Source organism: Pseudonaja textilis, chromosome 3 (genome assembly GCF_049901715.1).
Source record: "Pseudonaja textilis isolate UNSWEBS1 chromosome 3, rPseTex1.2, whole genome shotgun sequence".
Classification (NCBI taxonomy): Eukaryota; Metazoa; Chordata; class Lepidosauria; order Squamata; family Elapidae; genus Pseudonaja; species Pseudonaja textilis.
In genome coordinates this window covers 100235185-100262461 of record NC_141992.1, presented here as the reverse complement: position 1 = coordinate 100262461, position 27277 = coordinate 100235185, and the positions used below count along the sequence as shown (strand labels likewise).

At 39.3% G+C, this 27277-nt stretch overlaps 1 protein-coding gene across 1 annotated transcript in view; it reads left to right on the top strand.

Moving 5' to 3' along the window:
* The window catches only part of PAPPA2 (pappalysin 2), a 180782-nt gene that overhangs the window by 80540 nt on the left and 72965 nt on the right, over positions 1 to 27277 (top strand). The window contains exons 8-13 of the mRNA XM_026703214.2: positions 6867 to 6995; positions 7333 to 7424; positions 8900 to 9093; positions 16623 to 16754; positions 20879 to 21014; positions 22445 to 22655. Of these exons, the coding sequence (XP_026558999.1) occupies positions 6867 to 6995; positions 7333 to 7424; positions 8900 to 9093; positions 16623 to 16754; positions 20879 to 21014; positions 22445 to 22655 (894 nt within the window). The remainder of the gene's footprint in view (positions 1 to 6866; positions 6996 to 7332; positions 7425 to 8899; positions 9094 to 16622; positions 16755 to 20878; positions 21015 to 22444; positions 22656 to 27277) is intronic.

Sequence of the window (27277 nt, the reverse complement as noted above, 5' to 3'; positions counted from 1 at the left end):
AGATCTGGCCATGTCTGGTTTTGACAGCTTAATAGACGAAGCTCAGGGCCTTTCTGGATGTGTCTTCTCTGACATGAATTCCTTATTTTGGGGGGGTAAGGATTCATAGAATACACCCTTTGTTTTGATTTGTGTGGTAGGTTGGGTCAGCATATTGACAATGAATATTAATATTTTTGCACATTATTGGTTACTGCTGATAGCCATTTTGGGATTTATTGGATGAAATACTTACATCAATGTCTTAAATAAATTAAGTTTAAATAATCCCTTATTATATTTCTGAATCACTTTCAGCTATTGGAAAAGTATTGTAGAATTTTTAAAACAGCAACAATAAAAGTATATTCTTTTAATAATGGCACAAACGTGGACTATGTCCAGCTGTTTAATAGCTGTATTTTTATTCAATCCTTCATTTGACTGCTTGGCTGCAGTTATCTCAAAAAACAAGGTTGAGTTCTGTATTTCCATTACATTCTTAACTACTTGTCATCCATTGAGAATGCGTGCAGAGCAATAATTAGCTTGCGCACTTGCCAGTAGCATTTCAAACTCTATCACTATGGGAGACTTACAGAGATGAACTATCCCAACTCTCAACTGCTCTTGCACTGCATTCTCTTATAAAAACAAGACCTCATAAATATTGGAACACATGTTATCAGTGCTTCTAATAAAGCAGGAATGGCACCAGTTTAGATTTAGCTTGACCATAAAAGAGCCTTTTTCTCCCTTCTCTGAATCTAAGAACTTGAAAATGAAAAGATGATACTTAGCCTGAAATCTTATAATTCAATTAATCTGGTGATACTTTAGGTGACAAATAGGTAAAGAAAATAGCACTTCCATCCTAAATAATCTGGGACAACTCGCTGCAACCGACTCACTACGGGACAACCTGCCCTGGCCAACTTGCCATGGGACAACTCACTACATAACCTTTCAGTGTAGGATAATTCAAGAGAGGGACAAGTAGAATTACTGTTTATTCCACTCTCTAGGACTTCTAACTTGAGACTCTAGAAAAAGTGCAGAGAAGAGCAACAAGGATGATTAGGGGACTGGAGAATAAAACATATGAAGAAAGGTTACAGGAAGTAGGCAGGGCTAGTCTAGTGAAGAGAAGGATGAGGGGAGACATGATAGCAGTGTTCCTATATTTGAGGGGCTGCAACAGAGAGAAAGGGGTCAAGCTATTTTCCAAAGCACCCGAAGGCCAGACAAGGAATGGATGGAAATTGAACAAGGAGAGATTCAACCTGGAAACAAGGAGAAATGTTCTAACAGCGAGAGCAATCAACCAGTGGAACAGCTTGCCTTCAGAAGTTGTGGGAGCTTCATCACTGGAAGCTTTCAAGAAGAGACTGGACTGTCATCTGTCAGAAATGGTGTAGGGTCTCCTGCTTGGGTGGGGGTCTGGACTAGATGGCCTACAAGGTCCCTTCCAACTCTGTTAATCTGTCAATTTGAGAAGGTTCAAATCTAAAGCAAGGCAAGGCCCGCTGCAATTCAAGTTGTCCCTCTCTTGAATTGTCTCATGTTGAATTGTCCCACGGCAAATTGACCACGGCAAATTGTTCTAGACCATGCTGCTCTGCCATTGGAGCAAAGTTAACAAGAACTAGGATGCACATAAACAGCAGCAGATAGGTTGGTAGGTCGACAGAGGGTAGGAAGAATAGAATAGAATAGAATAGAATAGAATAGAATAGAATAGAATAGAATAGAATAGAATAGAATACTTTATTGGCCAAGTGTGATTGGACACACAAGGAATTTGTCTTGGTGTAAATACTCTCAGTATGCATAAAGAAATACATTCGTTAAGAATCAAGAATCATAACGTACAACACTTAATGATAGTCATAGGGTACAATCAACAATCAAATCATACTAGGTAACAGTCAATATAAATCGTACGGATACAAGCAACAATGTTACAGTCCTACAATCACAAATGGGAGGGGATGGGTGATAAGGAGTGATGAGAAGATTAACAGTAATAGTAATGTACACTTTGTAAATAGTTGAACAGTGTTGAGGGAATTATTTGTTTAGCAGAGTGATGGCTTTCGGGAAAAAACTGCTCTTGTGTCTAGTTGTTCTGGTGTGCAGTGCTCTATAGCATCGTTTTGAGGGAAGGAGTTGAAACAGTTTATGTCCGGGATGTGAGGGGTCTGTAAATATTTTCACAGCCCTCTCTTTGACTCATGCAGTATACTGGTCCTCAATTGAAGGCAGGTTGGTAGTAATTGTTTTTTCTACAGTCCTAATTATCCTCTGAAGTCTGTGTCTTTCCTGTTGGGTTGTAGAACCAAACCAGACAGTTATAGAGGTGCAGATGATAGACTCAATAATTCCTCTGTAGAACTGTATCAGCAGCTCCTTCGGCAGTTTGAGCTTTCTGAGTTGGTGCAGAAAGAACATTCTTTGTTGTGCTTTTTTGATGATGTTTTTGATGTTAGGTGTCCATTTTAGGGCATGTGATATAGTAGAACCTAGAAATTTGAAAGTCTCTACTGTTGATATTGTGTTGTCTAGTATTGTAAGAGGTGGTAGTATGGGAGGGTTTCTTCTAAAGTCTACCACCATTTCTACAGTTTTGAGTGTGTTCAGTTCCAGATTGTTCTAGTTACACCACGAGTCAAGTTGTATAACCTCTTGTCTGCATATGGATTCATCATTGTCTCAAATGAGACCAATCACTGTTGTGTCATCAGCAAACTTCAGTATTTTAACAGATGGATCGTTTGAGATGCAGTCATTGGTATATAGGGAGAAGAGAAGTGGAGAAAACACACAGCCTTTGGGGGGGAGGGGCTGTGCTAATTGTACAGGTATTGGATATGATTCTGCCTAGCTTCACCTGCTGCTTCCTGTCTGTTAGGAAGCTTATGATCCATTTACAAGTGTGTTCAGGTACTGCTAGTTGGTTTAATTTACTTAGCAGAGTGTCTGGAATGATGGTATTGAATGCTGAACTGAAGTCTACATGGTACCAGAGACAGCCATCTGCTTCTTTACTACCCTGGTCTTGCTATCGCAGTATTGATAATGTGAACAAAAACATCTGCATTGAAGTTCTTATTAAAATAAATGTGATGTAGGTTTTCTTCAATCTCAAAACTGAGTCAGAACATTTTGAAAGTGCAAAAAATAATTGTTTAAATTGTTGATTTATTTGAAAGGTATGAATCAAGTTAGTTGATGTTAAAATTCATAAAAATAAAATTAGTCAGACATCCTCCCATAGGAATGATTTTTAAAAACAAACAAACTGTAAATGATCCTGGTTACCAGGTCAGAGAGCAGATCAAATTCAAGTAATCTGGAAGGATCTTTCCACAGGAAAGATCCAGCAGAACTAAATTTGTGACCCACCTGTCCCTGTGGCTAGCATAGTTTCTAGAATTATTCTTTCCACAGATTGAGATGAGGGGAGTTCATGATCTCTGATAACAGGAAACAGTTGATTCCCTATCTTTTTGGCTAAGTTCAGTTTAAATTTCGTGCACTTTCTTTTGTCTCTAAGAAGAGATATTGTCCTTAAAAGCTTTCTCTTAAAAGCAGACCTTCTAGAATTAATTTATCAAATTGAAATGGATAAAATTTATTGAATACAAATGAACATTTCATGCTGCAATAAAGTCTTCTTTCCTGGAGAACTTAGTCTCTGCTATTGCTATGTTCCCAGTAATGAATGGAAAACTATAGGTCTTCTTTTTATATACGTGAAAGAATAAATTATTAAGTCTTGAAAGCATTCAGTAGCACTGGGTTTCACACATGGTAAAAGGCAGGGGTGGGATTCTACCTGGTCGGACCAGTTCTACAGAACCGGTTGTTATGATTCTGCACAGTTCGGAGCCCGGCAAATTCTGCCACTGGCTGGTCCCTTCCCGCCCACTCCTTACCTGAAATGTGAGCCATCAAACTTGCCTGCATTTGGTAAGTTGCTATTTTTCCTTTTCTTTCCCCCGACCATCAGCTGTTCTGCTGTGCCGGGAGATTTAGATTAGTTAGAAAGCAGGAAATCATTGGATTTCTTGCTTTCTAGCTAATCTAAAAGCAGAGGTGAACCTTCCTTAGGACTGAAGCTTCTATTTCTCAGTGCAGACTCAGGTAGCAGATTGCAGAATGGTAGATCTCTGAGTGAATCTGTGATTCTGCGAGCAACTCAATCTGCCTGCCTGCTTTGCCCAATTTTGGGTAAAAGTTGCTCTTTTTTATAAAAAATTCAATATTTACATAAATATTTATAATATTTACATACAAGCCACGCCCAGCCAGTCACATGACCACCAAGCCGCACCCACAAATTAGGCCATGCCCACAGAACCGATTGTTAAGAAATTTGAATCCCATCCCAGATAAAAGGATACAAAAAGGAAATAATGCGTAAAGGAGTTATACTTTAATAACAGTTTCCCATAATATATGCCCTTGAATAAAAACTATAGCATTAATACTGGCACATTAAATTTCTTTTACAATGTTCAATAAAAATATTTTTAAAAATGATTTTAATTTTTCTTATCCAGCTTTACAAATTCATAGAGATATTTTATATTTTTTTAACATAATGTATTTTCCAAGAAACTCAATTTGAGGTTTCTGGTCGTTATATACAATAATTTTGATATTTTAAAGATACATTACAAGCATTGCTCCTCCACTATAATGAGGGGTGGGCTAATGAGGGTTCAGGAAAACCCCTAGCTAAGATTCTGTGCAATTTGGACAATCCCCAAATCCCACTCCTGGCTGGCCTCACCCACCCCGCCTCTCCCAGGATTCTCCACGCGGCTGGTTTTGGATGCAGGTAAGTGCAGGGCACACACAGAAGCTTGGGGAGGGTGAAAACGGGCCTCCCAGAAGTTCGGGAAGGCCGGAAATGGGCCTGTTTCTGGCTTCCAGAGAGTTTCCGGAGCCCAGGGAGGCCGTTTTCACCCTCTCGGAGGCTCAAGGAAAGCCTCCAGAGCCCGGAGAGGGCAACCCCTCACCATGGTGCAGGAGGCCAACTAGGCCACACCCACCATGACCACACCCACCCAGCAACAGGGCAGAGAACCCTTTGCTAAAAATTTTGAAGCCCACCCCTGATTGTAACCAAAGGAATTTTGCCTCCTAAAATGTGCACATATACTTCCTCACATAATTTTTTATTACTTAAATCCAACAGAATGGTGTATTTTGTTATGTATTATTTGATTAGTTCCAGGGGGTGGGTTTCTACCAGTTCTGTCCACCTCTGTAGAACCGGTAGCTCTGAAGAGCAGCAGACAGAACCGGTTCTATGTCTGCTGATGTTTTTGCCCACCCGGGCTCTTACCTGATCTTTGTTTCCTGATTTTTCAACTTCAGCTGCCAAACAAGGCACAGCTGCAGTTAAAAAAACAAGAAAAGAGGGCTGTTTCAAAGTCTGCTTCTCCACATGCAGCATGCTAATGATGATTAACAGGTGTGCCGCTCACAGCATGCAGGGAAGCTCGTAAATCCCGAAATTAACCCTGTCGTATCCCACCCCTGATTAGTTCTATATCACATTATTTACTGACTTACGCTTCAGAAGGATCCCTGGTTAATTTACAGAAAGTTCCCTCCACCTGACACAGCAGCATATCTCTCTGGAAATTGCTACTGCAAATCGAAGAGAGATTGTACCTTGCCAGATATAAATTCCAAAGCAGTAGCTTTCCCTTTAATTATTTCTTGTTCAAACCAGAAAACAACTAATCTTGCCTGAGTACTGAGATCTGTAATGGTTTCAATGGAATATTTTAAAATATCATATGAAATCCCAGCAGTGTTTTCTATTCTGTTTTATAAAGTATCACATCTATTGTAAGTTATGTCAGCAGCTTTTTCGCTTGTTCATTACTTGATATGGTAGACATTCTCTGGTTGTTAATAGTCTTTTGGATCTTTTGGATTGAGAAATCCCTTTGAAAGCCTAAACAGCACAAGTGGGATTGTATGAGCAATCACCACATATCACTGACATCTGTAAACTCTGGTTGGTTTTCCTAATGTCTACCTAGAAACAGTATGTGTTTATATACCAGGATAAGACAGTGACCAAGAGATGTCTGTAAAGGCAAAAAGAGAACAAAACTTCACAAAGTCAATTAGAAGCATTCAGGCTGCTTCAATGAGGAACATACCTCTTTTTTCACATTGCGAAAGATGTACTTTCCTGGATGAAAATGTGCATTGGAAAAGCAACGTGGTTGGACTGGGTTTTATTGCAGATATGGGATCTCCTCCAGTATGTCTTTCATCATTTAATGTCTAAGATGGCATCCTAGTTAGCAAATTTTGATCCCCAATTAGAAGGACTGATAGTGGCATGGTCCTAAAAGCAAGATTTCATCTGAACATTCCAGGTTAATGTTAGGATTTGAAGGGATTTCCAACTGTTCTACTTGGTTAAGGAATTCTGGGCTCACGTTGTAAAAGACCAGTCTTCTCCCCCTTTTCAGTAGGAAGCAAGCCATGCTCTGTCTCCCTGACTAGAAATTCTGTAAGATTTTTCCAGGAAGACAAATATCTTCCAAAATTCGAAACCGGTGAACTATTTTCTTCTTGGAATATTACAGAAACATAAAATTTAAACACCAATTTATTAAGTTCCTCTGTGTTACTTGCATGAAAAGTTCCATTTTGAGTAGCCACAGTTTTTCTGCCTGTTAGGTTTTATAGATACATGAGGTATCCTTAGAATGTGGAAATATGTCACTGGAGGAAGTGGCGTACTTTGAATCTATGGACCATAACTGCTTTTTCCTACTGTGCAACATAGAGGTGCCCTCTATGGCTTGCTTCATTCAATAAAGTATAATTCTGCTTACTTTCTTCCCCAGGGAAGTCACAATAGGCCAGCGATACCAGTACCAAGTGCAGGCTGTAGCAGGAGCTGCTATAAGTGAAGCCTCCCCATCTCTGTTCCATATCCATGGCTCTTCCTACTGCGGGGATGGGCAAGTAAGCAGGTAAGTTCCGATTTTTGAAAATGACTGCTACAGTACTCGGGCAGTTTGTTTTCCAGAAATACTCCCCACTCCTCCCCACAGTGCTTCTGGAAGACCCTTAGAATATTCTTGTTTAAAGGATTTCTGGCCTAAATTAGGATAGTTCCATATTAGCTCTGCCTCTCTGTGGAAGTAAGAATAAAATTGATTTTTAAAAATGGGAAATTATACTGTAGTTCAGCCAGCTGTGTCCTTCCCTGGAGACGCTTTGATAAGGAGGTGAAAAAGATAATGCATATGAGTTCCAAATGCTCTTAGTATTATATAAACGTTAAGAATGCTAATATTATTTTCCTAGGAGTCTTGTAGAGGAATGCGATGATGGAAACCTATTAGATGGGGACGGTTGCTCTAGAAACTGTAAAAAAGAAAGAGGATACCACTGTATTGGTGAGTCTAGAAACATTAGCCCATTGCTATTCATTTTATTTTAATTTTGCTGTAGCCTTGTCTTACGTACAAATTTTTGAATCTTGTATCTGAGATTTGGCAGAGTTCAGAAATTTAAATTTGAATTTGAATTTGAATTTCATATCAGTTATGATCCTGACATGAAGTTGCCCATCTTGATTCCTTTAGATCCCTCCACTATGGCATCCAAATTGATACAGCTATGACAATATAGTCAAAAGGTCATATGGTGTACACAAAGAATGCTTGTCCGTTAAAAAAAAAACCCAATTTTTGTAAGCATGCAAATACAACAGTGGTAGGAAGATTAGCATAATGGGAGGGGATGGAATGGGAGGGGACTGGATGGGATGATGGCATTGGACAGACAGCATGGGACAGAAAAGAACAGAACAGAATAGAATAGAATCAGTTCCAAGGCATTCTGCTATTTTTACTACAGGTTGAATCTTAATATTCCATTGCTTTTAGCTCTTTAGAACAGTGAAAAGGCAATATGGCTCAGTGATTTACCTTGGAATTTGTGGAGCCAGTGTTGTTAGTCATTCATTGAAGGCAGTGTGAAGTTGGAAGATGTTTTATGAGCTTTCTTAGAATTCAGCCATTCCAAAGAATGTGCTCCGAGCATCCCTTCTCTTTATACCAAACTCTGCCTCTCTACAATTTGCTATGGGTATTCCTCATGATACTAGGAGATATTTGCTGCCTCAAAACTGAAAAAAGTAAGATCATGAATAAAGAGTACATTTTAAATACTTTTTAAAAAGTCTAAGCTAAGATTCTGGTTTCTAAGGAAGGCAGTAGATTTATCCTCTCCATAAGAGTACAGGTAGTCCTTGATTTACAACCACAATTGAGCCCAAATTTCTGCTGTTAAGTGAGACATTTGTTAAGTGAGTTTTGTCCCAATTTACGACCTGTCTTGCCACAGTTGTTAAGTTGATAAGTTAGTAACCCTGTTGTTAAATGAATTTGGCTTCCCCATTGACTTTGCTTGTCAGAAGTCACGTAAAAAGGGATCACATAACCTTGGGACACAGCAACAGTCGTAAATATGAACTAGTTCCCAAGCATCCAAATTTTGATCATATCAACATACAAAGGTCGTATATTTGAAAAAGTCATAAGTCACTTTTTTCAGTGCTGTTGTAACTTTGAACAGTCACTAAATGTACTGTTATAAGTTGAGGACTACCTGTATGGCTTTCTTTAAATTTCTTTCGATTTTGGAGAAAAACAAAACAAAATCAGAACAGTGTAAATAATTGGTATTTAAAAGGATGTTGCTCAAATTTTCCTGGATCAGTATTTATGGAATTTGGAATTCTTCATCTGTTCACAGTGAAGTTTTGCAAATGTACCTTTCAGGCATGAGGAGAAGGAGGAAGATTATACCTAAATGATAGATATAAAATTTGAGATTTATCATCCTAGCATACTTTTGGCTATTGCAGGTGAACCAAGCCTGTGCTATGTCCACGAAGGTGATGGCATTTGTGAGCCGTTTGAGGAAAGGAACAGCATTGTGGACTGTGGTCTCTTCACCCCAAAAGGTTATGTGGATCAGTGGGCATCAGATGCCTATGCATCCCACCAAGATGAGAAAACATGTCCAGTCTTTATGGTGATTGGAGAACCTCTTGTGAAGGTGTCTGTTTCCTTCTTTTCTTTCACAAAAATGACTGTTCCAAACATTCCACATCTACCAGCTGTTGATTTTGCTTCAAAATGACATAGAATGATAGAGTCACAGGGTGGGATGGGATGGGATCGGTGGTGGGATTCAAATTGTTTTACCACTGGCTCAGTGGGCGTGGCTTGGTGGCCATGCTTTGCCTAACACGCACACACATAGCTTTCCCCACACCAGCTGAGGCCTGCAGTGCCAATCAGCTGAGAGGATAAAGAAGAGAAAAGCTCAGGGGTGCTTGGGAGGGCCAATCCTGCGCTTTTCTCTTCTTTCTCCTCTCAGCTGATGTCGGAGGCTTTTTTCCCTCCTCTCAGCTGATCATTGGAGGCTTTTTTTTACTACTGGTTCAGCCGAACCAGTAGCACACCACCACTGGATGGGGTGGGGTGGGGTGGGGTTGGGTGGGATGGAGTGGAACAGAACGGAACTTAATAGAATACAATAGAAAATATATTCTTCTGAAAAATGGAAGAGCAATTTCATTCCCAGAGGGTATGAAGCAGTCTAGGTTCTGCCACTCCTGTAGCTTTCCCTCAGTATGAACACACTTCCTTTGTGCCCTAATTTTAGGTCAGTAGTAGACCACATACTTGATATTTACAAGTTTCATTTTTAATTTTTCTCACACGAGTTAAAAATTTAAGGAGCTGAATTTGCTTTTGGTTTTTTTCCGGAGGGTTAGGCCTCCTTATTTCCAGTGGTCTAGCTATGTTATGTCAGGTTACAAATGAGAACTTACATGCTTATAAATGCTGTATTGCCTTGACCCAGCCCTGTGTGTCAGATCACAAGTTTTTCTGTATTTGGAAGCAGTAACGTCACTCACATTAATACTTCAGGCTTTATTCTGGGACAGTATAAAGAAGCAACATAATTACATAAGATGAAGCAATCAAAGAACATTAAAGACTTTAAGAAAAATCAGAGAAAATATGAAAGAGCTATGTGTCTTATGACATTCAGGAAAATCCAAAGAGACAATGAAGGGTGAACTTCTTCATAGCTAGCAACCTCCCAGTTAGATCTGCATCAAAGGCCATCCGTGTGGATTTCTGACTAATTATATACTGTAAACTCTGAATCATCGTTACTCACATCTGTTTTTGATGGTCTCATCTCACTGAAGTTTGCCAAGCACAAACCTAACTTACTTTAAACTTGGCACCTATTCCTGCCAAGCCTGTTACCATCAGGGTTAAAATAATATTTATCTATATCAGGTTTCTATAATTTTAAAGCTAAGGAGAATCTGTTTTGCAAGAGTTTTGGTTTGACAATTAAAAAGATCCTATTCTACACCAGTGTCTCCCCACAAATCTTTTAACCTAAACCCACAAAATATAAACCTAAGAATAACCCTTTAGAGACTAAAGTAAATGCTTAATTTGTTTTTAATATACTAAACTATGGCATGAGAATATAAACTTCTATATTCCATGCATCTAAGTGAAGGAAATGTGAGCCAGGGGTGGGTTTCTACCGGTTCTGTCCACCTCTGTAGAACCGGTAGCTCTGAAAAGCAACAGACATAGAACCGGTTCTATGTCTACTGATGTTTTTGCCCGCCCACCCACCTGGGCTCTTACCTGATCTTTATTTCCTGATTTTTCAACTTCAGCTACCGAACGAGGCACAGCTGCAGTTAGAAAAGCAAGAAAAGAGGGCTGTTTCAAAGGCTGCTTCTCTGCAGGCAGCTGCTGATGACGATTTACACGTGCGTGGCTCGCAGCCTGCAAAGAAGCTCGTAAATCCCGAACTGGTAGTTAACCCCTGTCGTATCCCACCCCGATGTGGACTACTAGCCAATTCCTTTTCTCCAATCTTCCAGTAAGACCATCAGCATTTTAAACACTTTCTCATAAAATCTCTCATGCCTCAAGGGTTGGGCAACCAAATACTTAAGAGTTTTCTATATGCAGGTTGCCGTGGCTAGTTTGGTTTTGTATAGAATAGCAGTCATTAAGATGAACACCCTCTACAATTCGACATGGTACTGTGTGGTTATAGACATGCTACAGCAAGGACTCAGTTCCCACCGATTGAGCTGTCCTCATGCAGAAAATACTGTGCAAATCATTAAAACTATGAATACTTTTTTTAAAAAAATTCAACTTTCTATCCTTATTTATTAAATAGAAAAAAAAATAACAGTTCTGGTAGTCCTTGACTTATGACCACAAATTTATATTGCTAAATAAGACATTTGTTAAGTGAGTTTTGCCCCATTTTATGACCTTTCTTGCCACAGCTGTTAAGTGAATCACCACAGTTGTTTAAGTAAATTGGGATTCCTCGTTGACTTTGCTTGTCAGAAGGACGACAAAAGTGATCAGGTAACCTTGGAACACAGCAACGGTCATAAATATGAACCGGTTGCCAAGAATCTTGATTACATGACCATGGGGATGCTGCAAAGGTTGTAACTGTGAAAAATGGCCATAAGTCCTATGTTTAGTGCTGTTGTAACTTTGAACGGTCACTAAATGAACTGTTCTAAGTCATGGACTACCTGTATTAAGAAACACAAAGAATAGAAATGTGTGCATATGTATGATGTGTGTGTGTGTGTTTTCATAGATTTTCATGTGTACAGGTATGTAGGTCTTGGCGTGTTCAGGTCTTTTCCCGTATTAGATTGAGAGTATCTTGGTGACGTTTCGATGAGGTCCCACTCACCATCTTCAGGCTGGTGCTTTTGGCTTCGTGCTTGTGCAAGCAAAGCGTGATTGGAGCTGCCATCTCTCTATAAATACTGGTGGGGAGGTGTGGTGTGCTGGCTCTGTTGTAAGCAGGCTGGTTGGTTGTGTTGTTATTTCTTGATTGGTTAATTGAGTTGATGTTTGCAGATTGGTTGGCTTTTTCATAAGAACCTGTGTGGCTGAGGTACTGGCTGTGTCGTTACAACACAGGAGGCTGATAGACGCACAGCCAGTTTGGGAAAAGACCCGAACACGCACAGACCTGCATACCTGTACCCGTGAAAATCTACGAAAACAAATATCATACCTCTACAGGGAGGAAACCTTCCAGCTGACCAGGACCTACGAGAAACTTGAAGTCCGGAGAGCCACCATCTTATGTGACCTCACATTCCTAGGCAATTGCCGAGACAAAAAAGTGATCCCCACATGCTTTCAACTCAAATTCCATTCCAAAACCTCAGGATCCTGAAAAGAATGGAATTAGCCCTAATCAGAAACGAACTCCACAGGAAAAGATTCCTACTAGACCAAACCAACAGGGACCTACTTACTCTCCACTTCAAACTCAGCAACAAAATCCACCCAGCACTCTGGAACAAATCCAAACAACTGGCCCTCTGGAGAGCCAAACAGAAACCTCCCACAAGACAGACAGACACACCAGCAAACTCCACAGACTAGAGAAACACCAGAAGCCCAACCCCTCCCACAACAACGCATGAAACAAACAGTTCACAACATATCAGACAGAACCCTCACCAGAGCAGAAACCAATGTCCTTTCCAAGGGATTCAACTTTGCAGTCGCCCCCAAACGCATCCCCACCGAAAACATTATATGTGGAGTTGAAGCTAGCCTAACCAAAATTAACCCAGATGTAGCCAATAAAATTAGACTTGAAGTCACCAACGTCCTCTGCTCCAGCAGTCCACCCAGAAGCAACTTACACAGAGAAGAACAGAAAGCACTCACCAACTTGAGGAAAGACAACAACATAATCATTCTCCCAGAAGACAAAGGCAACGACACGGTCATGATGAACACATTGGACTACCAATCCAAACTATCCAACCTACTCCAAGACCCCGCTTACAAATCTCTAAATACTGACCCCACCACCTACCTGGAAAAATCCACCAAATCCAAAATAAAAGCCTCCCCTATCAGTGAAGAGATCCAGCAAAGAATCATCCAGAAAAACTGGACAAGACACACCTCAACAGCCTACATCCCAAAATACAATTCACCATGGAAACAGAAGCCAACAACCAACTTCCCTTCCTGGATGTCCTAATTTACAAAAAAAACGATGGCTCTCTAGGTCACACCATCCACCAGAAGAAAACACACACCAACCGCTACTTAAACGCACAATCCCATCACCACCCTGCACAGATCAACTCCATAGCCAAGACCCTCATCTCCAGAACCAAACGCCTAGCTGACAAAGACTACCTGAGAACAGAATTACACACCCTCACTAGCGTATTAATTTCCAACAGAAATTAATTTCCAACAGAAGCACAATTACCAACCTAATCCTAAGGGAGACACCCCCCCGAAACTGAGACACAGAACAGGACAACGGTATCACGCTCCTCCCCTACATCAAAGGCACCACAGATAAAATCAGCAAAATTCTCCACAAACACAATATCAGGACAGCCTTCGGCATTGACCCAAAAATAGCCAACATCCTAAGAAACCCCAAAGACAAGATCCAGCTAGAAAACCAAGGAGTTTATGAAATACCATGCAACAATTGCCCAGCCATATACATTGGACAAACCAACAGGAGAATAAATGCATGCATCGCAGAACACAAGAATGCAGTCAGAAAAGAAGAAAATACTTCCTCCCTTTTCCAGCACCTTAAAGCCACAGGACATGAAATTAATTTTGAGGGAACCAAATTAATCTCCAATACTGAACACTTCAACAAGAGAATAATCAGGGAAGCCATCGAAATAGAGAAACACCCCCATAACATGAATAAACAGGACGATGCCTCCCGCCTACCAGACATCTGGAAACTAGCCCTTATTAACAAACGAGTCCCAGCCACGAAAACCAACACTGGACCCAAAACAACACATGACATCACCACTATTCTCCCTCCCCAGACTCAAACCCAAACCCATCCCATAGATGAAAGACAACCACCGTCCAGAAACCAGACCACGGCTGCATCACCAGCTGCCACACACCCCGACCCCCAAACCAAGCAAATGGACACATGCTATGAACACATATCCAGGCCTCAAACTCGGAGCCAAACCAAAACATCACATCACAACCACCCGCTCAGGATATCACATCACAGAACTCAGGAGGTTACACCAAAAAACCTCAGGATGTTACAACACAGCCAACGACCCAGGAGATTACAGCACAAGACCCAGGATGTCACAACAATAGAACTCAGAAGGTCATCACACAGCCCATGACCCAGGTCATTACAACCCAGGAGATTACAGCACAAGACCCAGGATGTCAAAACAATAGAACTCAGAAGGTCATCACACAGCCCATTACCCAGGTTGTTACAACACAGGAGGCTGAAAGACACACAGCCAGTACCTCAGCCACACATGTTCTTACGAAAAAGCCAGCCAATCTGCAAACATCAACTCCATCAACCAATCAAGAAATGACAACACGGCCAACCTCCCCACCAGTATATATAGGGAGACAGCAGCTCCGATCACACTTTGCTTGCACAAGCACAAAGCCAAAAGCACCAGCCTGAAGATGGCGAGGGGGACCTCATCGAAACATTGCCAAGATGCTCTCAAACTTACATGGGAAAAGACCTGAACATGCCAAGACCTGCATATATATATATATACATATATTGTGAATACCCAAACAAAGCTGAATATGAAATGTGTGTGTGTGTGTATGTGTGTGTTTGTGTATGTATGTATGTTATTCAGCTTTGTTCAGGTATTTTCCCACGTCTTTATAGTTGTGCTTTTAAAGTTGTAGCGACGTTTCAGTTCACATAAAGACTGAACTATGCACCCTGCCCGAAGTACTGACAGCCAACAGCTTTCAGAAAAGCTTAATCATGAGCCTGATCCACAAAAGCACACTGAGACACAGTAAAGACCTAGAAGATGAACAGACCTATGGAATAGCTGTCCTGCCTTACATAAGAGGCACAACAGACAGAATCAGTAAGATACTACATAGGCATCACATCAAGACTGCCTTCAAAACAGACAGAAAAATAGCAGCCATCCTAAGAAACCCCAAAGATAAAATTGACCTGGAAAACCAAAGCATATATGAAGTCCCCTGCGCATCATGCCCTGCCACATACATCGGACAGACCAATAGAAGAATAAGTACCCGTTTTGATGAACACATGAATGCTGTAAAAAAGCTGGAACACACTTCCTCACTAGTCCAACACATGAAAGCCACAGGTCATAGCATTGACTTCAGTGGCACCAAAATCCTAGCCACAATAGAAAACCCCAGCTACAGAATTATCAGAGAAGCCATAGAGATTGAAAAACAACCTGAAAGCATGAATAAAAGAGATGGCTCCCCCAGACTGTCAATTATCTGGAAGCCTGCACTCACAAACAAAAAAATCTCCACACCACAAGCCAAGCAAGCACCTGGGCACAAACAGACACCCCCTGATACCTCCAGATGAAACCTAGTTTCGTAATAAACAACAGCGGGCCATTCACCCAAAGCCAAGTTGTGCTGAAAGCCCCCAATATACAAAACACAATGTTGCCAGCTAATCAAAACAAAAAACGCTACAAAACAGGTAGAAGATATTACAAACACAAATCAAGCAAAACACAGCCAACTCCAAGACCAATAAACACAGACCAAGACTCCCAACCAATCTGGATGAAGAAAAAACCATTCAAACAAAGCACGAGGCTAGCACCAAACTTAGTACAGAAACTGCAAAAGCCTGACACACATGACAAAAAGAACCCAATACATGAGCCTGATGATGGCAGATGAAATTCTGCTGAAACGTCACTACAACTTTCAAAGCACAACTATAAAGACGTGGGAAAATACCCAAACAAAGCTGAATACCATCCATATAAATACCTGCGAAAACATAAGAAAACAAATTATAGATAGATAGATAGATAGATAGATAGATAGATAGATAGATAGATAGATAGATAGATAGATAGATAGATATGCTTGTCTCTTGTGCATTTAAAGTTTTACACAATGGGTTTAAATAAAGATAATCATGCAGGTAGACCTCGTGTTATGACAGCAATTGGGGCTAGAATTTCTATCACTAAGCAATGCAAATCAAAAAGTGTTACTGCATTGCTTGATGATGGCAATCCCAGCAGTCCCAATTGCTGTCATAATCTTGAGACACACAGGTCATTAAATGGGAAGTGATGGGAGTCCAAGGCAAGTAGGCCAGCAGATACTGTGGGGGCAAGGATGCCCTGGGCAGAGCTCGCTCGCTCTCTCTCTCTCTCTCTCTCTCTCTCTCTCTCTCTCTCTCTCTCTCTCTGTGTGTGTGTGAACAAAATATTTTAAAAATAGACTTCTAAACTAAACTACAGTTTAGTTATTTCTAGTTTTGAATTCCAGTACTTTTATTAGATCATTTCAGGGTCACAAATATTGCACATATTTTCAAACTGAACTGGCTTAAGTATTTTTCCTAATATGAATTTTGGATTTTTGTTATGGTTCCCTTGCTTTTCATATTGTTTCTGATGTAATAAACAGTGTCTCTCTAACTCCAGGAAACACTGAAAAACTCTCTCTTTTTTTAAGGTGTGCAGGCCCCACTATCAAGAGACCCAGGAGAATGAATCACCACTGGCTTGGTTTCCTTGTATGAAAAATGATGTTCTTCAGGATACAGACATGGAGAAAACACATTTGAATGACAGGATTTGGCTGAAAGTGAGTGGATTTGGCAGTCACACAATGAGAAAAAGGGCAGTTAGTAGGTGCATGCTGATCTCCAGGCTGATCATACTGAGTTTTGGCAGCTAACTGTGGTTTAACTGCTAAGCATTATAAACTGCTAAATGCTAATCTTCTGCTTCACTACAACTTTGGATACCCTATAATCTCTAATTTTTTACTAGGCTCTTATTGTCTTTTTCTTCAGAACTATTTCTGGGATGAAAAGCCCAATTCACTGTGAATGAGGGAGAAAAGATTCCTTTTTATTTATACATAGTGCTGCTGCACAATGCTTTTTCTTACAGTTTTAATTACCTCATTTCCCCCCCCCCCCTTAGATATTCCCAAAGGGTAACCAAAATAATTTTTAAAATGTAGATTTCATTTTAGACATTTAATATGGTAAACAATTCTGGGTCAATGCTGATATCCAGGTCTCTCTGGTTGAAGAGTTCCTTGACTTGCTGAACCAAATTGATGCTGATGACATGTTCGGAGATTCCCATTCTTTGGTTTGACATGATCAACACAATCAAGCAAATTTCTATAGTCAATAAAGCAGAGAACTTTTTGGTGCTTGGCTTTCTCAATTATCCAGTGTGCATCAGAAATTATATCTCATGTTCCTTGGTCTTTTCTGGCATCTTCTTTTCCATATAGGGCTCGAAACAGCATGGGATGATCCTAAGCATTATTTTGCCTGTACACGAAATTAATAATATTGTACAATAGTTTCCATACTCTGTTAAGTTTCCCTTTTTTGATATTGGAAGGGAAGATGATTACTTCCAATATGTTGGTCACTGTGGTATTCTCCAGAAATGTTTGGCATAGTTTGCTTAGAACTCTTACTAATTCTTCTGTTGCTTGCTGTATTTCTGTAGATATTCTATCAATTCCTGTAACCTTCTGACCCAGGAATAAATAGAGTGCTGATCTAACTTCATCTTCTAGTACCAATACTTGTGAATAGGAAATATTTTATAAGGTAACCTGACAGTGGACTGTTTTATCAAATTTTAATATATGGTATTCAATTCATTTTTAAAACTTTCTTTGAATCTGTTGCTATCTGTTCTTTTAACATACCAGTTCAGGGTTAGAAATTCCTTCTGAGTTTGGAGATCTTTTGAAATAGTTTCTTGTTTCTTTCTTTTCTGTTTTTATCACCAACATCTTCACGAATGTCATGGTAAAACAGCTAGACAGTTATCTGAAATTCTTTGTTAGATCCCTTCCTGAGATCTTGGCTTTGACTTCTCTTCTCCACTTGGCAATTTATGCTATTTGTTCTGACATCCAGTTTACTTCCTTCTGTTTCTTGGTCTTTTCACATGCATGCTTAACAGCATTTTTGCTTTCATAGTCCCATAGTTCTTTTGGTTCTCTATCAGTGAGGTTCAGGGTTTCAAAGCCATTCCTGATGTTTTTGAAAATGTCAGGCATGTGCTGAAAATTATATTAGCTTTCTTCTTCCATTTTAGCCTATCTTGGAATACTCACATGAACATTTTGTCATCTGTTTCACAGTCCATGGTCACATCTTTGCTGGTAAAGTTGAGCTGTTCTTCTACCTTATGCCAATAACAAAATCAGTTTGATTTCATTATAGTTCATCTAATAACGTCCATGTAAACAAGCATTGTTTTGTTTGCTTGAAGGCTGTGTTAGCAACTGGTAAGGCATTCTCCTGGTTTATTTCTGCTTCCTAGTTCATACAATTGAATTAAGTTTTCTTCTGTACTCTTTCTAGATTTAGCATTCCAGTCTCCAACCCCAAGCAGTGCACATTTCTTGCATGTTCTGCTGTTTTGATATTGAACTTGTCCATGCAACTCATCAGCTTCTTCTGCATCAGTTGTTGGAGTATAAATTTGTATAATTTTCATATTAAAAAGATGTCTGCAATCCAGTTGATATCATTTGGTCATTAACTTCAATATACCTAAACATTCTTTTTCTGACTACGATAGCAATAATATTGCTTCAGAGTTATTCACACCTTGTACAGTAAGCGGTAAGATTTTCCGGCTGAAAGTGTCCAATTCCAGACTATTTCAGCTTTCTGGTGCCTAAGATATCAATGTGTGGTTGATTTGTTTCACTGTTTACTATGTTCAGCTTTCTCTGCCTCATGATTTTTACATTCCATTTTTCCACTATAATTCCTTATGGCTTCAGATTTTCTTTTTCTGCATGGTAGCATCAGCAATTAGGCATCTCAAAAGCTTTAATCTTGGCACATCATCAAGACCATTAGATTCCTCAGTAACATGTTGAGTTCCATCAGTTTGATGATTACATCATCAAGCACTCATATTGTCAGCCTCTTTATATTGTCCATCTTTTTTGGCAGTTTGGTAAAACACAGGAATGGTATTGCCTTCTGCTGAAATGATACATTGGCCATTGCCTTTGATCGGCCACCTCCATCATCTTATATTGCTGTTGCCCAATATTGTGTGCCTGCTAGCTTTAGCTATACAGCTGGGATAACTGTCATGCCTCGAGTGGACTTTGCTGGAAGTATTTTTTTACTCATCTCTGCCAGGAACAACTTCGTCCCCTAACAATGAGGTGGAATAGTATTAAAGTGGAGAAGAAATACGTTGAATATAAAATGAAGAATTTGAGAATAAATAATACTTAATAACAAATTTCAGGATATACACATTTTAAAAATACTTTTTTAAAAGACTTTTTCATAAATAAAGAAATCTACTAAAGAAAATAGAGAACAGAAATGAAAAAATAAAAAATAAAGTGCAATAAAAAAGAAAGACAAAAGAACTAACTAAAGAAAAGAAACTAGAGGATTCCTGACATTCTTTTCAATAGATTTTAACAAATCATCATCTCCACTTCCTCTTAACTATTCCAGAAACCCCTTCAGCCCCTTATCTCTCATTTTTTTCTATCATTAATCCATAAAACATCATTTCACCCTTTTTTAAGCAAACATTTCATAGAAGCTTTCCAGGATTTTAAAATTTCTCTATAGTTTCCTACCTGATTGGTTTTGCCATTTCCACAAATGTCAGTTATTTACTTCTTCAATTGTGGGTTTTTATTTATTTATTTATTTATTTATATTGAATTTACACTTCAATAATATTTGAAGGATAATGCTACTTCTGTAGTATAGATGAGGATATACCCACTAAGAAGTCAGACTCATTGAATTAGTGGCTAAAATAAAATTGCCATTGATAATTTTCATTACTACAATGAAATCACTTATTAAATTGGAATTCTTGATTATATATTACTAGCTTTTGAACAAGTGAATAGCTTATTTTATAAATTACATACCTCTGGCTTCCATGATGCATCTCCAGAAATGACCAAAGGATGGTCCCGAAGAACAAAAATGGTCTTGAAGCACATGTTTAACATAAAATTAATATGTCCCCCCCCCCCAATTCTACCCTATTGTAGCACAAAAGAGAAAGTATCAGTTGTTGGGGGGGGTTCATTCTCTTACCCTAATCTTGATCTGATTCACAGGGGATGTTCACCCATGGAGAAAATAGGTAATAATAACAGCTGCATGTGAATAAGAAAAAAAATCGTTTAGCAAACAAGATTGTGGGAATCAGAGGGCTTCCCAGTTTGAATGTCTGGAAATCCTTAGAGTGATCCTTGATAACTGAGAACTATCCACATGGTTACTGAATAATGAAGGATCGAGCTAAATGTCAGATGCTATTAATTGAAAATTTTCTGTAAAATGGGTCCATGGAAAACCATTTCCTACCTCACTTATTCAGCTTCAGTTTTGTTTAGTTAAGGAAGCATGTTGCTTAACATTAGATTAACCGTGATGTATGTTCTTATATATGGTCCATTATTGGCTGGGCTTTCCTGAAAATGAAATAGGGAGTTAAATTACCACCCCTAATAGCTCTGAGAGTTCAAACAATAATTCTGAAGAGCAATTTGAATAGCCAAACTAAATGAACTCAATTTCAGATTTAAATAGGAAAATTCTAGGATAGCTGGGATGGGTGATTGGGTGAAGAAGAGATTCTGTTTTTCTGTCACTTCTGTGACAGAGCTGCTGTTTTTGCTCATGCCATAGCATAATCAGACTTTGCCATGTACTGGTGTTGTTTCAGGTGTATTTCAGCCAACCCAGAATGGCTACTTCACTCTTTGTTTTCCTGGCATCTGTGGGCACTTCCAATGGTGACCATCTCAAGCCATCTATGACAATACACTTGGGTGACATCAATGGTCACCACCATTTCCTTGGTGAGTCTGTAAGTTATATACTAAACATTTATCTAGGCATTTCTGTGAAGTTAACCCATTTCTTTGCTTTTGTGAGGAACAATGCATTAATAAGATTGAAAAGATATTTTTCTCTTTTTATTCCCAGACAGCTTCAGGTGATTTGGTAGAGTAAATATTACTTATAAAATGTAGATTGATCTTGGCTTTGCACTAAGCATATTTTGCAGCATATTTGTATGCAAGATACAAAAACTTTTGACCTGATAGATCAATATTTATATAGAATACTAAGGGAAACAAAACATTGCTATAATTCAGTGTTCTGTTTTATATAGGTAGCAGCTTCATTTTATGTTAATGGGATGTCTCATGTCAAATCACAGATACTAGTTTTGAATAACCGCCTTCCCTCCCCGCCAGAAAATCTTTACAAAGCTTGCAGGTCAGAGAAAACTCTAATTTAAAATTTGTTCTAAAACAAGTTGGCTTTTATGTTCCAAATCATTTTATATTGAGGAACATTCATGGGTTTGAATACCTGCAATCTAAAATATCACTACTTAGCCAAATGTGCCTGTCTATGTTGCTTTAGAGCTTAAAGCAAAAGGATTTTTATGAAGAAGCACTTATTTCCTGCTGCCTTGTCAGTTGCATCCTTTCAAAACACTGATTTTTAAGTTTCTTACTTTTCAGAATTATACTAATATCTTTGTCTGTTTAGGATCTTATAAACTGTCTATTGTCCAGCATCCCATTTCTTGCAGAACACTATAGAGGCTGGTGTGTCTTTATGGGCCTGGCCACATATCATTCTAAATACATGGAAAACTATATATTTACTGCAGTGATACAAATACTGTTTTTCAGAAGTGCTCTAAAATGGTACTTTGAAAACTATTTAGCTCTCAGTATGAATTCAAGCTAAAGATGCTAGTGAAGTTCTCTTGTGGCACAATTGAAAACAGAAACTGAACTATTTTTTAAAGCACCCAACAACTCCTCTAGATTGTGGTGCAAGTCAAAGGTGGGTGTTGCTTTTATCTCAGAAAGTTATCCCTGCCACTTTTAAAGCAGTTTTCCCAGATCTGTCCCTCTTCAAATTTATTGATTCCCAGATGGCAGTTAAATTCCAATGTATCAAATTAGGCAACATTAACATATTGTTTCTCTCCCCTTTCCCTCTATTAAGAGGTAGGACAGGAGCAGTTTTTCCTGTTCTGCCCTCCCCCCTCTTATTCTAAAGTACTATTGCATTGAGGGAAAGAGAAGAAATGAGGCAATGGCAAAGTTGTGAAGACTACAGCTCTCCAAGCTTTATGGTATTCCACCCACCCTGTGGTAAAACCCTCCCTCAAAAAAACTCCAGGAACTCTTGCCTATTTTTAATTTAGAGAGATTTCACCATGATTTTTTTAAAAAAATATATATTTTCCTTTAATTTCTCTCAGCTACATCAGAGCTGTCATGTCAGCAGAATCCCCTGGTCATCAATATGACTGGAAAAATTACCTCCCACCAAATCACCTATGCCTTGTTCAACTTCTCCTCTCTCTCTGTGAGCATCTCTGCAGTGGCTTTGCGAACCCATTTGCCATTTGACACTTCCAGCCCAAGTAATTGTCTCCCAGAGCATGAAGGTCATGGCTGCCAGAGACACAGGTAATAGATGTTGGGGATAACACATGGACCTCTTAATTATTACTGCAGCTAAAATAAAATTTAGCACTTTTTTTTTAAATCAAAGAATTGTGAAAATAGAGGTAGAATTTTGTTCACTTTGTTTCATCCCTATAATGTGAAGAATTATTAGAATATAAGAACGTGCTTTTAGTCTACCATTGTGTGTCCCATGTTGGCCAACTGGATGCATTTGGAAGTCTGATAAACCCAGATTAAAAAGCAGTAGGATTAGGATTTTATTGCCAATAGGCATCATTTAAGGCATTCTGTTTCGAGTAATAAATTGCTGTAAATATTTGTAAGCCACTAATTGCCTATTCCTCTGTGAACTTTTTTCAAGCCACCCACATTAGCTGCCATTTAACTATACACTGTCTCATAAAATTTTAACTTCTGATGGTTCTGAATCTCTATGCATTTAGTTTGTGGATGACCTCAATTACTAACATTGTGAGAGAGGGAGAAAAGCTCTTTCTCCATGTTATCCCAACCATGTGCGTGATTTTGTCTTCTCATTCACCCTTGTTCCAAAATAAGAGCTCAATCAATTAGAGTCTTTCCTCATAGGGGAACTGCTCCACCTCCCCCCAAACATTACACATTTTGTATCTTGTCTAGTTGTATAATATGCTTGAGAAACAGTGACCAGTATTGCAGGCAAATGGGCTTTCATCATAGATTTGCATATGAGTATTATTACATTGGTGGTTCCCTTCCTAATGAGTATACAAGTTGCCCTTTTTATAGTAGCTTCTGTTTAACGTGGCTCCGAGGTATCCTTTCAGGTCAGGCAGGTGAAGTCTGGATTATTTGTGCAATAAATACACTGGTACGTACTGTATGTACAGTATGTATGTACGTATGCAAGTAGTTTGATAAATTTTGCAATCTGTGCTGCTAGATTGAATTTGAAGTTCAATTCAAGTTAGAATAGAATAGAATAGAATAGAATAGAATAGAATAGAATAGAATAGAATAGAATAGAATAGAATAGAATAGAATTCTTTATTGGCCAAGCGTGGTTGGACACACAAGGAATTTGTCTTGATGTAAATACTCTCAGAAGAAAAGAAACATTCATCAGGAGTCGAGAATCATAAGGTAGGAGACTTAATGATAGTCATAGGGTACAATAAGCAATCAAATCATACTAGGAAACAATCAATTTAGATCGTAAGGATACAAGCGATAAAGTTACAGTCATACAGTCACAAGTGGGAGGGATGGGTGATAAGGAGTGATGAGAAGATTAACAGTAATAGTAGTGCAGATTTTGTAATAGTTGAACAGTGTTGAGGGAATTATTTGTTTAGCAGAGTGATGACTTTTGGGGAAAAAACTGTTCTTGTATCTAATTGTTCTGGTGTGCAGTGCTCTATAGTGTCGTTTTGAGGGAAGAAGTTGAAACAGTTTATGTCCAGGATGTAAGGGGTCTGTAAATATTTTCACAGCCCTCTTTTTGACCTGTGCAGTATACAGGTCCTCGATTGAAGGCAGGTTGGTAGTAATTGTTTTTTCTGCAGTCCCAATTATCCTCTGAAGTCTGTGTCTGTCCTGCTGGGTGGTAGGACCAAACCAGACAGTTATAGAGGTGTAGATGATAGATTCAATAATTCCTCTGTAGAACTGTATCAGCAGCTCCTTGGGCAGTTTGAGCTTTCTGAGTTGGTGCAGAAAGAGCATTCTTTGTTGTGCTTTTTTGATGATGTTTTTGATGTTAGGTGTCCATTTTAGGGCATGTGATATAGTAGAACCTAGAAATTTGAAGGTCTCTACTGTTGATACTGTGTTGTCTAGTATTGTAAGAGGTGATAGTATGGGAGGGTTTCTTCTAAAGATTACCACCGTTTCTACGATTTTGAGTGTGTTCAGTTCCAGATTGTTCCAGTTACACCACGAGGCAAGTTGTATAACCTCTTGTCTGCATATGGATTCATCATTGTTTCAAATGAGACCAATCACTGTTGTGTCATCAGCAAACTTCAGTATTTTAACAGATGGATTGTTTGAGATGCAGTCATTGGTATATAGGGAGAAGAGAAGTGGAGAAAGCACACAGCCTTGGGGGGGGGGCTGTGCTAATTGTACAGATATCAGATGTGATTCTGCCTAGCTTCACTTGCTGCTTCCTGTCTGTTAGGAAGCTTATGATCTACTTACAAGTGTGTTCAGGTACCGCTAGTTGGTTTAATTTACTTAGCAGAGTGTCTGGAATGATGGTATTGAATGCTGAACTGAAGTCTACAAAGAGGACCCTTGCGTAGGTATTTGGAGATTCAAGGTGTTGTAGGATGTAATGCAGAGCCATATTAACAGCATCATCTGTTGTTCTATTTGCTCGGTATGCAAACTGCATGGGATCTAAGTTAATTTTTTCTTTATATATACACTGTGCCACTCTTCCTTCGGGATGTATATAGTCTCCTTTTCAAATGCTGACTAGATTTATATCTGCAGATTTTCTGTAGGAACTTGCATTTATTACAAATACTGCTGAAGATGTTCATAGCATAATACATTCTTGAATAAGTCATATTAATTGCAAATAAAATTTAAGTAGCTTACGGCAACCTACACATTTGGCTATTTTCCTCAGGTTCTTGTCAGGACTATGATTTCAGGTGTGGAAGTTTTGCCATACACTCTTTGACTTAGTCACCTGAACTCAACTTGTTTGGAGTTTACTTCTGAGTAATGGCCAATGAAGTCAAAAAGTTACATGTGATGAGTTTTGCTCATGTGGTTATAGGATCTGCTCAGACAGTAAATTCCCATCCCAACAACATATATGGAAGGCTAGCTAATGCAATGGAAACAGTTCTTGAGGTTGTAATTGCTGCACTTTCTTACTCCATATTTATTAAATAATATTTCATTGGAGATCAGTATCCCACCTTTCAATCAGGAGCTTAATCTGGGTTACTTAGTACTCCCTCCTCTTTTTCCCTACAACCACAGCCTCTGAAGTAGGTTGGGCTGAGAGAGAGCCTCTGGTCTAGAGCAGTGGCCCCCAACCTTTTTTGTACCACGGACCGGTACCGGCATCACAAAATGATCCACAGACCAGTACCGGCATCAGCACGCACGACCAAGGCAAGGCGAGCCAAGCCGAGCGACCGGCCAGCCAGCCGTCCCCCACTTCTCCCTGCCACCTTCAACTCCTCCTTTGTACCTTCTCGTGGTCGATGGGCTTTTCAGGCTCTTTCTTAATCTCCTCCTGAGTAACGCAAGACTCCACCGCCATCGGGACGGCTCTTCATTCGAAGCCCCCCCCCCCCCTTTGATGAAACTAAGGTGCGAGGATTCCTTCAGCACCCAAACGCCGCTTTCCATCCAACCGACGACCGACAAGCTCACCCGGAAGCACTTTCTCAAGTGCCGTCGAAACAAGATGGCGGCGCCCAAGCGAAGTAGGTGGCCCAGTACAAAATGATCCATGGACCGGTACCGGTCCGGGGCCCGGTGGTTGGGGACCCCTGGTCTAGAGTCACCCAGTGGGCTTCATTGACAGAAGATGAACTCAAACTTGATCTCCTACCTGTAATTCAACCCAATTAAGGACTATTTCATACTAGTTCTCTTACTCTTTAACCTTCTCCTTAATGTTATCTTGTTAAACTTCAGGTAGTATTTTTACCTGCTAGAATGTTGTGTGAATTTCAGAGAGGGCACATTCACAGGACTTACTATAGATTAGATTTTGCATGTGATGTCTTTAATAATATTTCAACCTTCAACTACTGTAAGATGCTGCAACAAAGGTCTAACCATTTCTAAAGCATTAGTTACAATATAGTGTAATGTTTGTAAGCTCATAGTTAGTTTTGGGATGCAATTCAACATTTTAATTTTTAAAATTCTTAATATTTTAGGATCATGAACCCGAAAGATTAATGTGAACATAATGTTGATTTGATGATAAGATGTAGTCTCACAGTCTAAATTGAAGACACTGTCATTGCTCAAAACAACCGAGGGACTAGCTGTGAGGCTGGGCTTTGAAAGAAGCTGTTTCATAAGCGAAATACAATGCAGGAAGTGTTCCATTTTGAGATCTTTGGTTTAAAGAATTGCTGTCTGAGATCTGTGATTGTTTTCTTAGTAGCTAGAATCTTGAGAGCTCCAGCTAAGGATCCAACTGAGTCCTCCTGGGAGAGAAGCAAGAGAGGGGATTTTATATTGTGTAAGAAGCTATGGTGCCTGTCCTTGCATTATAAAAATGGCTCAAGGAGATAAACAAAGCAGCATTTTTACAGATATAGTTTGATCTCAGTGCATTTCATTCTAGGGAGTGAACGTTCTGAAAACTGAAATCATTAATCCATATGCAAGGGCACAGAGTCACATTGACAGGTCAATCCTTCATTAAGAAATTGCACAGGTGTAGATCCCAATTGCAATGTAAATGTATTTCTATATTGTAAAGAGGTGTACTCTTGCTATATGGCTGGTTTTAATATTATCTGGATGTTTGAAGGAGAAGTCTAAAAGGATTTTAAATGATTGATTGCATCTAAGATTGACTTGACACATTTCTCTGATAGAGGAGGAGATCTAAAATCTTATTTAGAGCAGGAATAAGAGAAGAAAAACTGTAGTCA